This window comes from Halichoerus grypus, chromosome 7 (genome assembly GCF_964656455.1).
Source record: "Halichoerus grypus chromosome 7, mHalGry1.hap1.1, whole genome shotgun sequence".
NCBI classification, from domain to species: domain Eukaryota; kingdom Metazoa; phylum Chordata; class Mammalia; order Carnivora; family Phocidae; genus Halichoerus; species Halichoerus grypus.
The window spans coordinates 810049-822053 of NC_135718.1; the positions used below are offsets into that span (position 1 = coordinate 810049).

General features: G+C 60.3%; 1 protein-coding gene across 3 annotated transcripts in view; it reads left to right on the forward strand.

The window, feature by feature from the left end:
• Positions 1-3141, forward strand: part of CFAP46 (cilia and flagella associated protein 46) — a 100007-nt gene extending 96866 nt beyond the window's left edge. For all 3 annotated transcript variants that reach the window (XM_078076935.1, XM_078076933.1, XM_078076934.1), the window contains exon 59: positions 532-3141. In XM_078076935.1, coding sequence (XP_077933061.1) covers positions 532-656 — 125 coding nt within the window. In that variant the 3' untranslated portion in view covers positions 657-3141. The remainder of the gene's footprint in view (positions 1-531) is intronic.
• The last annotated feature ends 8864 nt before the right edge of the window (positions 3142-12005 follow it).

Below are 12005 nucleotides of genomic sequence, written 5' to 3' on the forward strand. Positions count from 1 at the left end.
AACCTTCAAACTATACCCCACAAAAGGAGCTTAAAATTTAGAAGTGACGTGGGGCGCAGTGCCCAGAACACGGTTACCAGACAGTGAAGGCTGTTGAGTGCATGCGGGCGGGCAGGAGCACCGGCAGGTGCGTGAGGGCGGAGGACCCTAGAAGAGCCAGTGGTGTGAGGAGCTGCTAGCGAGCTGCTTTGGGGACAGAGGAAGGGGCGCCCACGTGGCCTCTGTTGTTCTGTGTGGATGTGCCTTGGAAGGAAGGGACACCCCACGGTCAGCGGTGGCAGCCGGCTGATGGCAGGAGGAGGAGCCGCCTGGCCCCACGGTGCTGGGAGTGGTGTGGCGTGGAGGCGACAGGCGGGCCTGGGCCTGGCGAGGTCCCTCCCTGGCTGGGTGCCACCGCCCGTGGGCCTCGGTGTCCGTGGCTGTACATGTGTGGCCGTGTCCACGGTGGGGCCGCGTCTGCACCGTCGTCCCCCGTGCGCCCTGCCCCCAGTGCTCCGTGCCGGCCACGAGCGCGGTCTCACTCTCCCGCAGGTGAGCCTCCGTGGGCCTCCAGGGTCAAACTGCTGTCCCTCCCGCCGCAGCTCAGCGACCAGGAGCGGCTGCCCATCGTCCTCAACTCGGTCCTGTACGGGCTGCCACACCTGGCCATCGGGTGACCCCCCCGGGGCAAGGACCCTGACTGCCCCTCCGAGGACCCACCACCCAGCCCTCCCCCCCGTAGGCACCCCTCCTCCGGGGGCCCCGCCCCTGAACCCCAGTTCTGCTCGGGGTCATGCCAGGGCCATCCTGAGTCTGATCTGCTCTGGTGCTTCCTCCTCAGCCTGCGCTGCCCGGCTCGCACGGGGACCCTTGGGCAGGGGAGGGGAGTCCCTCTGGGGGCTCTGCCTCGGGGCTGACCCCACAGCGGCCTGGACCCCCGGAACCCTCCCCTGCCCTGTGCACTCCCTGGGTCCCAGTGGTGGGGGAGCTGCCTGTGTTTGGGGTAGAGGCTGGCCCTGGGGGTGAGGCCCTCGGTCCTTGGAGGCCCACGGTGGTCCCTGGACAAGGAGCACCATCGTTTTTGGTGTAAGCGCTTTAGTAAAGGACAATGTCCAGTGTCTGCATCACGTGTCTGCAGCGCGGTCTGAGGCCCCGGGTGGCGGCAGGACTGGAGTCCCTCTGCCGAGCGCCGTGCCGTGGTGCGGCTCAGCCGATGCTTGCCGAGTGAGCGAGCGAGTGCGGGAAGGCCGGCCCCAGGGCCCGTGCATGTGTCTGTGAGGCCGGCTCCCAGGGGGCGACCCCAAGCTCCATGGGGAGTCCCGGTTTGTCTGCTGGAGGCAGGAAGTGGGCGGGAGGTCCGCCCTGGTCTCAGAGGCCCCCAGGGTGGGACGTACCGCTGCACCTGTGAGCACCACACGGACCAGGGAGGAGCCGCCGTCCACAGACTTGGACGCTCAGCCAGACCTGAGGGTGGCCATAGGAAGAGCAGCTACGTCCCCAGGACGCGTCCTCCCACCGGGCCCCAAGCCGTCCTGGCCCACGTGGAGACCAGGGTGAGGGACTGAGTAGCCAGGACCCTGTGTCCCAAGAGTCTCCCAGGCTGGTGGCCAGGGGACAAGGGAGAGCCAGCTCCAGGTCTCTCTGGGGTGGAGCCAGCGCCGTTAGCAGTCCATGGGCTGGGGGCGGGGAGGGTCAAAGTGTCTTCGGGCCCTGGGTCCTGGCAAGCAGCCCCTCGGACATCTGAGGTCAGGCCACAGAGCGCCCTGGGCCGGGGGACCCTGGCCCTGGGGGCTGCTAGGACTGCTCTTTCCAGGCCCCCGAGCACAGTGAGGTGTCCGCACAGAGGCCACATCTGCCTCACCTGGAGACTTCTGGCCTCTGAGCACAGGCTCTGGGGCCACCTGGGAGCCAGAGATAGCCACCCACAGGCCAGAGGGTGCCAGGCCTCAGGCCAAGCGGCCGCCGGTCATCTCTGGGCTGTGAGAACCAGGAGCTAAGTGGGTGGGAGACAGTACACGTCCGCGAGGCTTTGTTCCCCTGGCACACGTGAGGGGGTATGGATGGTGGTGTTTCGTCCTGGTCTTGTGTCTGGGACGCGGGCGGGAAGCCCACGCCGCAGCCTCCCTGCCCTGGGTCGGACGGACCCGCCCCTGGACTTGCTGGGTCGAGCACAGGCCAGGCCAAATAGTGAGGAAGAAAGCACGAAATAGGACTGCGATGAGGTACCACAGCGCGCCTACTAAAACCCTAACGTAGGCATCAGTGCCAACACCGCGTGCTAGGGAACGTGGGGAGCACCTGGGCCCCCCGTACGTCACGGCTGGGGCTGGGAAACGGCGCGGCCCTCAGGCAGACGGCTGGACCGGTTCTTACGAGCTCTGCCTGTGACCAGCATGAGACGGGCCCTGCGCGCCCAGCCTCACGTCCCAGGGAAGCCTGTGCGTGTCTGCCGCGGCCGTTCCATCAGAGCGAGGGCTGGAAACAAGCAGTGTCCTTCGCTGGGGATGGTGGCACGAGCTCTGGTCCACGTGCCAGTGGAACGCCACACGGAGAACCGCGAACCCCGGATCCCTGGACGGGTGTCGGGGGCGCGACACCGCGTGCAGGAGCCGCGACCAGCAAGGTCACACGCCGTGTGATGTCATTCCTGCCACGATTCTGAAGATGACGACACCGGAGAGGGAGAGCACGCTGGTGTCTCGGGCACGGCCTGGGGGTGCAGGGGGAGCCCCCGCGGCCACAGGCCAGGGATCGCGCGTGGGAAACCCTTGCACAGAGCTGTGCACACAGGTGCACACGCCCTGTGAACGTGGCGAAACGGCACTGCGCCCACGCGGTTCCCCGGCTTCTGGTTCCGGATGCCGCCGCCGGGAAGCTGCGTGAAGGATGCATCATCAGTGCTCTTTGTGCAGCTTCTCGCAGGGCTACAGTTAGTCCAACGTAAAAAGTTTAAAAGCAGCTCATCTTTGATAACATCGAAAGGTGGTGATGCCCTTCTTTTTGTTAAATTTTTTTCCTTTTGTCAAACATATACACATTCTTCTTCCAGTTAAAAAAAAAAAGAGCTAACTAATGATCAAGGAATAAATTCAAATCAGAGCAGCCGTGGATATATGAGCTTCCTTCTAGAAAGCTGTTGGCACCCACCCAAACAACAAGAATAAAAGCCTCTGGAAATATTTCATCTGTGCAGACTCACATTTTTTACCTTATACTGTGTCTACTCGTGTGAGAAATATGAAACGTGAGTGCTAGTCCGTGTATCGGAGGCATTGAAATAACTTTCTGAATTATGCCCCAGCAACATGACAAATCACATTATCAATTAGCTTCTGTAACGAAGTGGCATTCCATAATATATTCAAGCATGAAAAAATTGCATAGGTGGAATTTATGTAACCCTAAAAACTATAAGGAGAAAAAAGATCACTTGGAATTTATTGGTAATAATAGACAGAATGTAATTGGAATGGTGGGTAGCCTGGGAGGAAGGGTGACCAGATCTGCATGTTCTCAATGTCGTGAGGGCCCCAGGGCTCCGGGAGACCACCCTCCCCACACCGGGTGACCGCGTGCGTGTGGCGGTGGAGGAAGCCCTTGGCTCTAGCCAGGCTTCCTGACCTTGAGCCGGTCACTCGGGAGCCGCAGCCTTAGCCGCCCAGGGCTGGGGCCTGAAGGGGACCAGGAAGGGCCTGACCCCCGTCCCGCTTCTCCCAGACCCCGCGTGTCCAGGCCCAGCCCCTCACTTGCAACAACTTGCAAACTCCAACCTGTTCTGTGTTTGCTCGTCAGTCAACATTTAAAAAGTTCCATCTCTTTTATTAATTTATATCTTGAAAATAGTGATTTCCATATTTTTTAAAGACCTATTTATTTTAGAGAGGCGGGGGAGGGGCAGCGAGAGAGAGAATCCCCAGCAAACTCCCCGCCGAGCACAGAGCCGGAGGCGGGGCTGGATCTCAGGACCCCGAGATCATGACCTGAGCTGAAACCGAGTCCCACGCTCAACCAACTGAGCCACCCAGGTGCCCCGTGATTTCCATATTTTTAAAACAAGGACTTTTTTTTTTAAACTATATGTTTTATTGTAGGAAATATGGAGAATAAAAACAAAGGGAAAAAAGTACTCCCAGCCCACATGGTGTTTTGATGGATTTCTGGATTTCTCTGCCCACGTTCCTGCACTCAGCCCACTTCCTGTGTCATTGGCCTTGCCCACATGGAAGCCCACTGTGCCAGGACCAAGGGTCCTCTGGGCATAGAGGGCGGGCCCCTGCGGATGGGGCGAGGCAGTCTAGGGTCCCCCCTTCCCTGGGGAGGTGGGCCTGAGGATGAGTGGGCTGGGGGCCCAGGTCATGTGGGCTCTGGAGCCAGGCCAGCTGGGGTCAGCACCTCACTCTGGCCAGGACCCCCTCGGGGGTTACATTCACGCGACCAGCTCAACACTTCACGTTCATGCCTCAATCCCCGTGGAACAGCGTCACCCGGCCGCACCCAAGGTCCATCCTCTGTGATATGGCCATCACACACCCCATCACCTCTGCTGAGCGGGAGACCCTGGCCTCCGCGCGTCCTGGCCGGTGCCCATAGCTCCTGGCACAGGTGCTCTGGGCTCCTGGGTCCCTCCCTGCGGCTCCCAGCAGGTGTTCCCCGGACGGCGAGTGTGGGGTCCCAGCGGGCGCCTGTCTGCCAGGCCCTCCTGCGCAAGCCGTGAATTCAGTCACGGCTGAAGCAGGCCTCCCCCGATGGATCCAGATTAAGAAGTTAGGTGGGTTAATAAAGCTAAAACGTTCACAGACGCTTGTGTATAAATTTCTATTAAGTTCCGTCATCCAGCACCAGTCGCCAATAGTTTAATTTCTATATTAAATAATTAAAACTCTATTTTCAATTGCTGTGAACAATTGTTTTCCTTAATGATCTTCCCAGAGGAGCCAGTAATTTTCTATCTTGTAAAAATGATTAACCGGCATCATTATCCCATATCTCTGAAATATAACCGAGCGACTTCAAGGAAGGCCATTCGTATTCAATTAATGCTCCCTTGCATTAAGACGAACAATATTACTTCATGCCATGCACAACCCTGCTGTCCCCTCATTTTATTATGACGATGATGGAGATAGAAACAACCAGTTTAATTATCCCATTTCCAACAGAAATCAATTTTCAACACGTCTTCACCCTTAAACAGAGGAAGAAGCCGGCAGGGCTGCTCTGGGGAAGGGCAGGCCCGCCGGGCGCTCAACGGCGCTGCTCTAGACGCTCCGGGCTTGCGGCCCAGGGTGGGGGGCACAGGGCCCGGACCCCGCACCCTGGGGCGGCCTCTCCAGGGGAAGCAGCCCGTGGGGATCTGCAGACCCTGGGAGAACCTGCTGACGCGCCTCTTGGGGTCTTGTCCTCAGGGGCTGCCCGTTCCCGCCTCCCTCCGCATCGCCCCTCCCACCGCCACCCCTGTCCCCCAGGCCCCAGCCTCAGTTTCCTGCCCGGGGCTGCTGAGACCTGATGCCCGTTGCAAAGGTGGGGGGACCCGGGGGGATCTGCCACCCCGTGCAGCGGTCGCCCGCGTCAGGGTGATTCAGGGGACGTGCCCTGCCTCGCCACTCAATCATGCCGCACTGTGGGCCAGCGTAATCTAATTGTTTGACATTTTTATCACAATTCATTGAGGCCGGAGGGAGATGACGAGATGAATGCCCCCGCGCTTGGCTAAGGGCCGGGGGACGAAGCTGATGGGCCAAATGACAGGGGGGCTCTGAGATTTTCTTATTATAGATTTTGATTCTTTGTGACAAGAGCCAGGAGATGGTGTTGGGATAATGGGATGGAGGCAGCTGCCCTCGCCTGGTGCCCTGAGATGGGGAGCCCCCCGCGTGGTCCCCGTCCTTTGGGCTGGGGACACTGGAGGTGACTGGGGACACTCAGGCGGCTGGGGGCGGGGGACACAAAGGACCAGTGGCCTGAGCCGCGGGCTCCCGGGAACATAAAGGACGGTCGGGCGAAGGGAAGTCAGTGGGGTTTCCTAGCGTGTCTGGTGCCCCTGCGGACGCCCTTTCCTTCCCCTGGGTTCCTTGGTTCCTTTTCTGCAGTAGACAGGAAACACTAGTTTTTTCTGTTGTAGACACTGAAACTGCCTTCCCAGCTGTCCATGTCCCGCTGGGTCTTGTCATGATGACCATCCCGCCACGAATATTTCACACATTTTCTGGCGTCACATGTGACTTTCATCTCTCATAAGGGTCAAAGCCGCAGGTCTGGGGGCGCCTGGGCCGCTCAGTCAGTTAAGTGCCCGGCTCCAGGTTTTGGCTCAGGTTGTGATCTCAGGGTCGCGGGATCGAGTCCGCCGTCGGGCTCCATGCTCAGCGGGAAGTCTGCCGGAGATTCTCTCTCCCTCTGCCCCTCCCCCTGCTCGCTCACTCTCTCTAATATAAATAAAATCTTTTTTAAAAACCAACCCAACGAACACCCAGCAGGTGGGTCCAAAGGGCATGGAGTCAGGCTGGCCTGTCCTCTCCAAACCGCGGAGCTCCGGGTCACTCAACCCTGAGATAGCACAGGCTAGTGTGGAACCTGCTTTGCGGGGTCAGGAGGAGCGTGGGGCTTGGGGGCCCCCCAGCAGATGCAGCAGGACTGCTAGGTGAGGGGGGCTCGGAGGGCCTCCTCCCCACGCCGTTTCTGGGTCTCCGACCTGCTCAGGGGCCTGTCCTCATCCTTGGGGTTAACCACATACCCTACTGTGGACGTTTCTCGTGTATTGGTACGTGTACTCCTTGAAACACTGCAGGGTCCTTCTGTGCACCTGTCAGGTGGAGGAGAACGGATGAGGCACGGGACAGGCATTGCCGAGAGCACCCTGCTCGACATGCCCCCGGTCTCCAGGGGACTACTGGGCCCAGGGGAGCCACTCTCTCCCCACGGGGGGGGCTTGGCCTCTCCAGGAGGGGATCCATGCATGGGGAGAGGCTCTAGCTGGAGACGGGGGACATCTGGACACTGGGGGCTGGACAGTGAGGCAGAGCCCCAGGCGGGTAGGGAGAGAGTGAGGTGTGGAAGCAGGAAGGGCCTGGGGAGAAAGGCTCAGGAGTGGGGGCCTTGGGGTGCAGGATGAAAGGCACTGAGCCCCAGAAGCAGAGGGTCAGGTCCACATTTCCCAGGGAAATGCTCTAAATTTCTGGGGTGAGGCCTGCACCCGACCCAGCAGGCTGAGCAAGGCGTGGCTGGAGGCAGGTGACCAGGCCTGAAGCACTGTCTCCATTCACCTGCATCTCAGCCCCGAAAGGGCCAAAGCCAGCAGGTGAAGGGCAGAAACGAGGGCCCAGGACCCTGCACAACAGGGTGGGCCTGAGCTCCCCGTAAACAGAACATTGGTGCCTCTCCCACCGCGAGGCCAGGGTCCCCAGGCCAGGTGGGGGGGAGGGGCAGCGGGTTCCACCGGGACTGGCCTGGGCCCCGCACCCTCCTGGCTGCACCGTGGGCTGGGCAGCGTGCCTGGCTGCAGGATGGAGCGCCACAGCCCCTGCCCTGGCCCTGGCCTCGGGGGCAGCCGGTGGAATAGCCCAGGGTCTCTGGGCTCCTTCCTGACCCTGGAGCAAGGGTTCGAGGCTGCTTTCCTGACAAACCACAGGTTTAGGGGCTGGAAACCCAAACGGAAAGAGGCCCCCATGGGGCTGGGTGGGGGAAGAGCCCCAGGTGAGGCAGCAGTGCCGACCTCCCCCCCACCTCCCCCCAGAGTGGTCGGGCCTGGGGCATTTCTCACGCTGCTGCCCTTTGACCTCACAGCCCCACTCGGGGCCCCTGCTCCAGCCGGAGAGTCCTGGGGGTCCACGCCTTCTCCAGGCACTCCCGCGTGTGTGTCCCGGGCACAGCACAGGTGGACCAGAGCCCCATCTTGGAGGAGACAGGGCCGTGGATCCCAGGCTCTCGGCCGCATTCCATGGGGCAGTGAGGGCAGATCTCTCATCAGCGTCTCCAGGATGACAGAGAGAGAACCAGCCCGGGCAGCGCAGCTTGGGTGAACCTGGGGTCCAGGTAAGCCTGGGGGCTTCTGGGAGCCCCACCTGAGCCCCCCAGCATATTCCCAAGTCCCCGAATGCCAGGGAAGGCTGGTGCCTCCAAGTGTACGAAACCAGAGGGCAGGCTTGTGGACTCCGAGCCTGCATCCCGAGAACTGGGCCAGGTGCAGGGACAGAGCCCTCTTTTCTCCCCACCCATTCCTTACTGCCCCCAAATGGCCCTTTGAGCTGTCCCAGGAGCCCTCACTGAAACCCATGTCTATGGAATAAGTCCTCTAACAAGTGCACCCAAGATGTGGGCCTCACAGGCCCAGAGACGGGGTCCAGCTCCACCCAAGCAAGGGGACCGACGTGTCCGGGCACAGCTCCTGCCCTGAGGCCCGGTGCCGGAGCCTTCCCCCTGTAATGCTGCACGGGACCACCCACTTCTCTCCTGCGTGCACCATGATGCCCTCAGCCCCTGCGGGATCCAGCAGCTCTGAGCGCCGCCGGTCCATCTGCCCCGTGGGACAGTGGATCAAGGCAACGGTGTGACCCTGAGGGGCTCAGAGAGAAGCTCTGGAGCCGCCTGCTTCCTGCGTCTGAAGCCCACATCTCCCAACAGCCTCTCTGGCCGGCCTGACCTTCTCCTGGCTCCCGGCTCAGCTGTGGTGACACCTGTCCACGGTGACCCACTGACAAGAAGTGTCTGCCCAGCCGGCTGGAGCTCGCTGCACCTTAGAAGGAGCTGGACGCTGACCAGCTGACCTACGGCCTCCCGAGTGGATGATGGCGTCCCCGGTCCTGCCTTCCTTCTCATAGAAGCTGCTGTCCGGGGCTCGCTCCTGGCTGGCCCTTTCCAGGTGCTTCTAACGGACAGGCTTGACCAGGGCTGAGCACCAAAGAATGGCCCTGGGCCTTGCACAGCCAGGCCCTACGACGGAGGCAGCCACACACTGATCCTCATCACCCATTCACATCCTGCTTGTGAGCCACTGGGGCCCCAGGCCTCGTCTTCCTAGGCGTGTCCAGACTGGAATCCCAAGAAGAACAACTGTCCTTGCAGAGGCCGGGGTGCCCACCCCCAGACCCCCCGGGAACGGTCTGCCTCTGTCACGTGGCCAGCGCAGGACGGTCAGACTCGTGGGGACGTTTAGGAAGTCACATAATTAGGCTGTTAAAGAAAAGAGTAACCCTAGAGACGCCTAAACCAGAACATTGTGCTAATACTGTGTTTGCCTCGTGGTGGATGCGTGTTCTAAACCAAAATTCTTCAGTGAGTGTAATCTGTCTGAAGAGTCATCTTGATCAGGACGCTACGATGACTTTTGTCTTCTTTTCTTGTAACCTAGCACCCGAGGCCATTAATCCAAATCACAGGGACACTGTTTTCCATGATGCAGATTTAGCAAGAAAACAAATTCACAGAGCCGACACATTCACAGCACAAGGAAAACCTGTTTGGGTTTTGTTTTGCTTTTACTTTTCCAAATTTTTCTTACTTCCATAGGTATATAAGTGGTTAATAGATTAATATTATTTCTGAAAGCCAATAGGAAAAAGATCTTGCGCCAATAAAATTTTAATAGACCTTATAATCTGCTTAATTTCCCCCAGAGGCAGACAAGGTCTGTAATTCCTTTGGTCTGGAATGTATTTATGAAACAGAACCCACCGTCAACTCTTGCAGAAGCTGGAGGACCAGACAAGCAGCCGCGGGATCTCATCGGGATGGGGGTCAGCGACAGAAACAGAGATGGGAGAGCCTCGGGGACAGCCCTGAGCGGGACCGTGACTCCCCTGAATCCCCAAGACGCGCTCCACTCCTCGTGTCCCACTCTCACAACAACGGTGGAAACCCTGTCTTCATTCTCCTTTTAAAATCCCTAAGAGGCATAATTTGGAGTAATTTCATCATCCAGAGCCCTGACTGTGACCGCTGCTGGCTCGGGATTGGACTGCTTTGTGTCCCCGCGCTTCCCTTAGCCAGACCAGGACCAGGAAAGGCCGGTCTGTCCCCCACCAGCGGCTCCCGCAGCATCATTCGGGGTCAGGCCGCATGGGATGACAAACAGTAACACCCACGGAACCGCGGGGGAGGAAGGAAGCGATGGTGGCAGGCCACGGACCCCGCTGTGGCCACTCGCGCCCACAGGGGTGACGCGGTTGGGAAGGCCCCTCACGCTGGGCCGGAGACCTGCAGCTGCTCACCCAGCGAGGCCCTCAAGGGTTTCGCGTGTGAGCTGCCGACTGTCACCGAAGACGTCAAGAATGCTGTGCGGACCCAGGGTCAGCAAGGGTGTCCCTGATGGGCAGGAGCCTCACCCAGACCCTGCGGTCGTCCAGCCTCGGCCACTGCTGGAGCCCTGAGCCCCCAGCCCCAGGCGGGGTGTGGGCTCTCTTCTGGCCTGTGGGGGGCGGGCTGCCGAGGACAATCCCAGCGGCCCCCCACTGCAGCGTCTAGGAGCGGGGCTGTTGCCACCACCCTGCGCCTCCTCCCCATGTGCCCTGCTCACATGGACGCCCCCAGGCCGCCTGCGTCCTCCGGATGGTGCTGGCTAGAGCCCCCCCGCCCCCCGCAGAATGGGATCCGGCCACCCCCGCCCTGCCCCCACCACACCTGCCCTGGGGCGGAGGGAGCTGCCCAGCCCCACGCAGCGTGGCCTTGCCATTTGGGTTCAGTTTGTCTCACTTTGGGGCCTTCGGCATTCTCAAGGACCTTCCTGGAGAGACAGCACCTGCTCCCGGCTATGCCCAGCTGTCACAAGCATGTCACACATGGAGGGAGTCGGGGACCTGCCTTTGGGCAACAAGGAGGCAGCTGGCCTCCGCGGGTTGGTCCAGACCTCCTCTCGTGACATCTTCCATGACCTGCCCTCTGCGCTGGCCTCCGATCCCTGGGCAGCTGGATATGTTTCCAGACCCGTGCCCACTGCTCTGTCTGGGAGCTCCTGGAGTGTTCTGCAGGGATGGATACACCAGGGTACCAGGGGCTGGCCGCAGGGTGGGCTCCCAGAGATCCCTGAGGACTGGGGCAGGGGTGCCTGTCCTCGTAATCCCCGGGTTTGCAAAATCTTTCCTTGGGAGCAGGAGAGACCTCCCAGAATTCCAACCTTCCTGAAGGCTCAGCTCCATGTCACCTCCTCAGGGAGCCTCCAGGATCCCCCGGGGCCCCTACTTGTCCACAGCTCCTGAGTCAGCTACCCCCCTGGCCCTTCCCATTGCACTGTGCCCGCCACTGGGGGGCAGGGACTGCCATCCGGTGTCTTGAGTGTCCAGGGAGAGCAATGTGAGGAAGGCACGAGGAGCCCTCCAATGTTACCCAAATACTGGGCACAACTAGAGACTCCAAAACACAGATCATCCTGTTCCTGTGGGGGTCTGTTACTCTCTGGTCGTGTATCAGCTCAGCCCCCGCTCAGTAATGCTGGGTAACAAACAGCCCCTCCACCAAAGCCCGGAGGTCGGTTTCCCAGGGTCCCCTGCCCTGCTCCTTGGGTCTTCTTGCCCTGGGGTGGGCCCAAGACATGCCATTTTCCTTCCAGAGGGAAAGAGCCAGAAAAACTGGTGGACACACAGGGGCTCTGAAATATGCTGCTTAGGTCAACAGTTGTCCCTTCTGCTCACCTTTCCTTGGCCACAGCAATCTTGTGGCAAGCTGGATAATTGGGAGGGCAAGTATAGTCCTCTCAGGAGAAGCAAAGCAAGTCACATGGCTTGGCAGCGGGAGAACTCTGGCTGGTGGGGTGGATTAACTTCCCTAGAGTGATTTAATCAGATACGACTGTTCCCGGGTCCTTTGCCATAAACTGGAGACTGCTCACTGGGCCTCTGCAGACCAAGCCCCAGATTGATGCCACAGGCACCTGGGGGAGTGTCTGCGCCCCCTACCCCCGTGGCAGGGAGGGGCGGTGGGCCTGGATACTGCACACAGCCTCTGAGCCCCCGGAGGCTCATGTGGCCAAACCAGAGCACTGGGCCCAGCTTAGTCCCCTCCCCAGCCCTGCTGAGCCCATTGCCCAGACAGGAGGATGG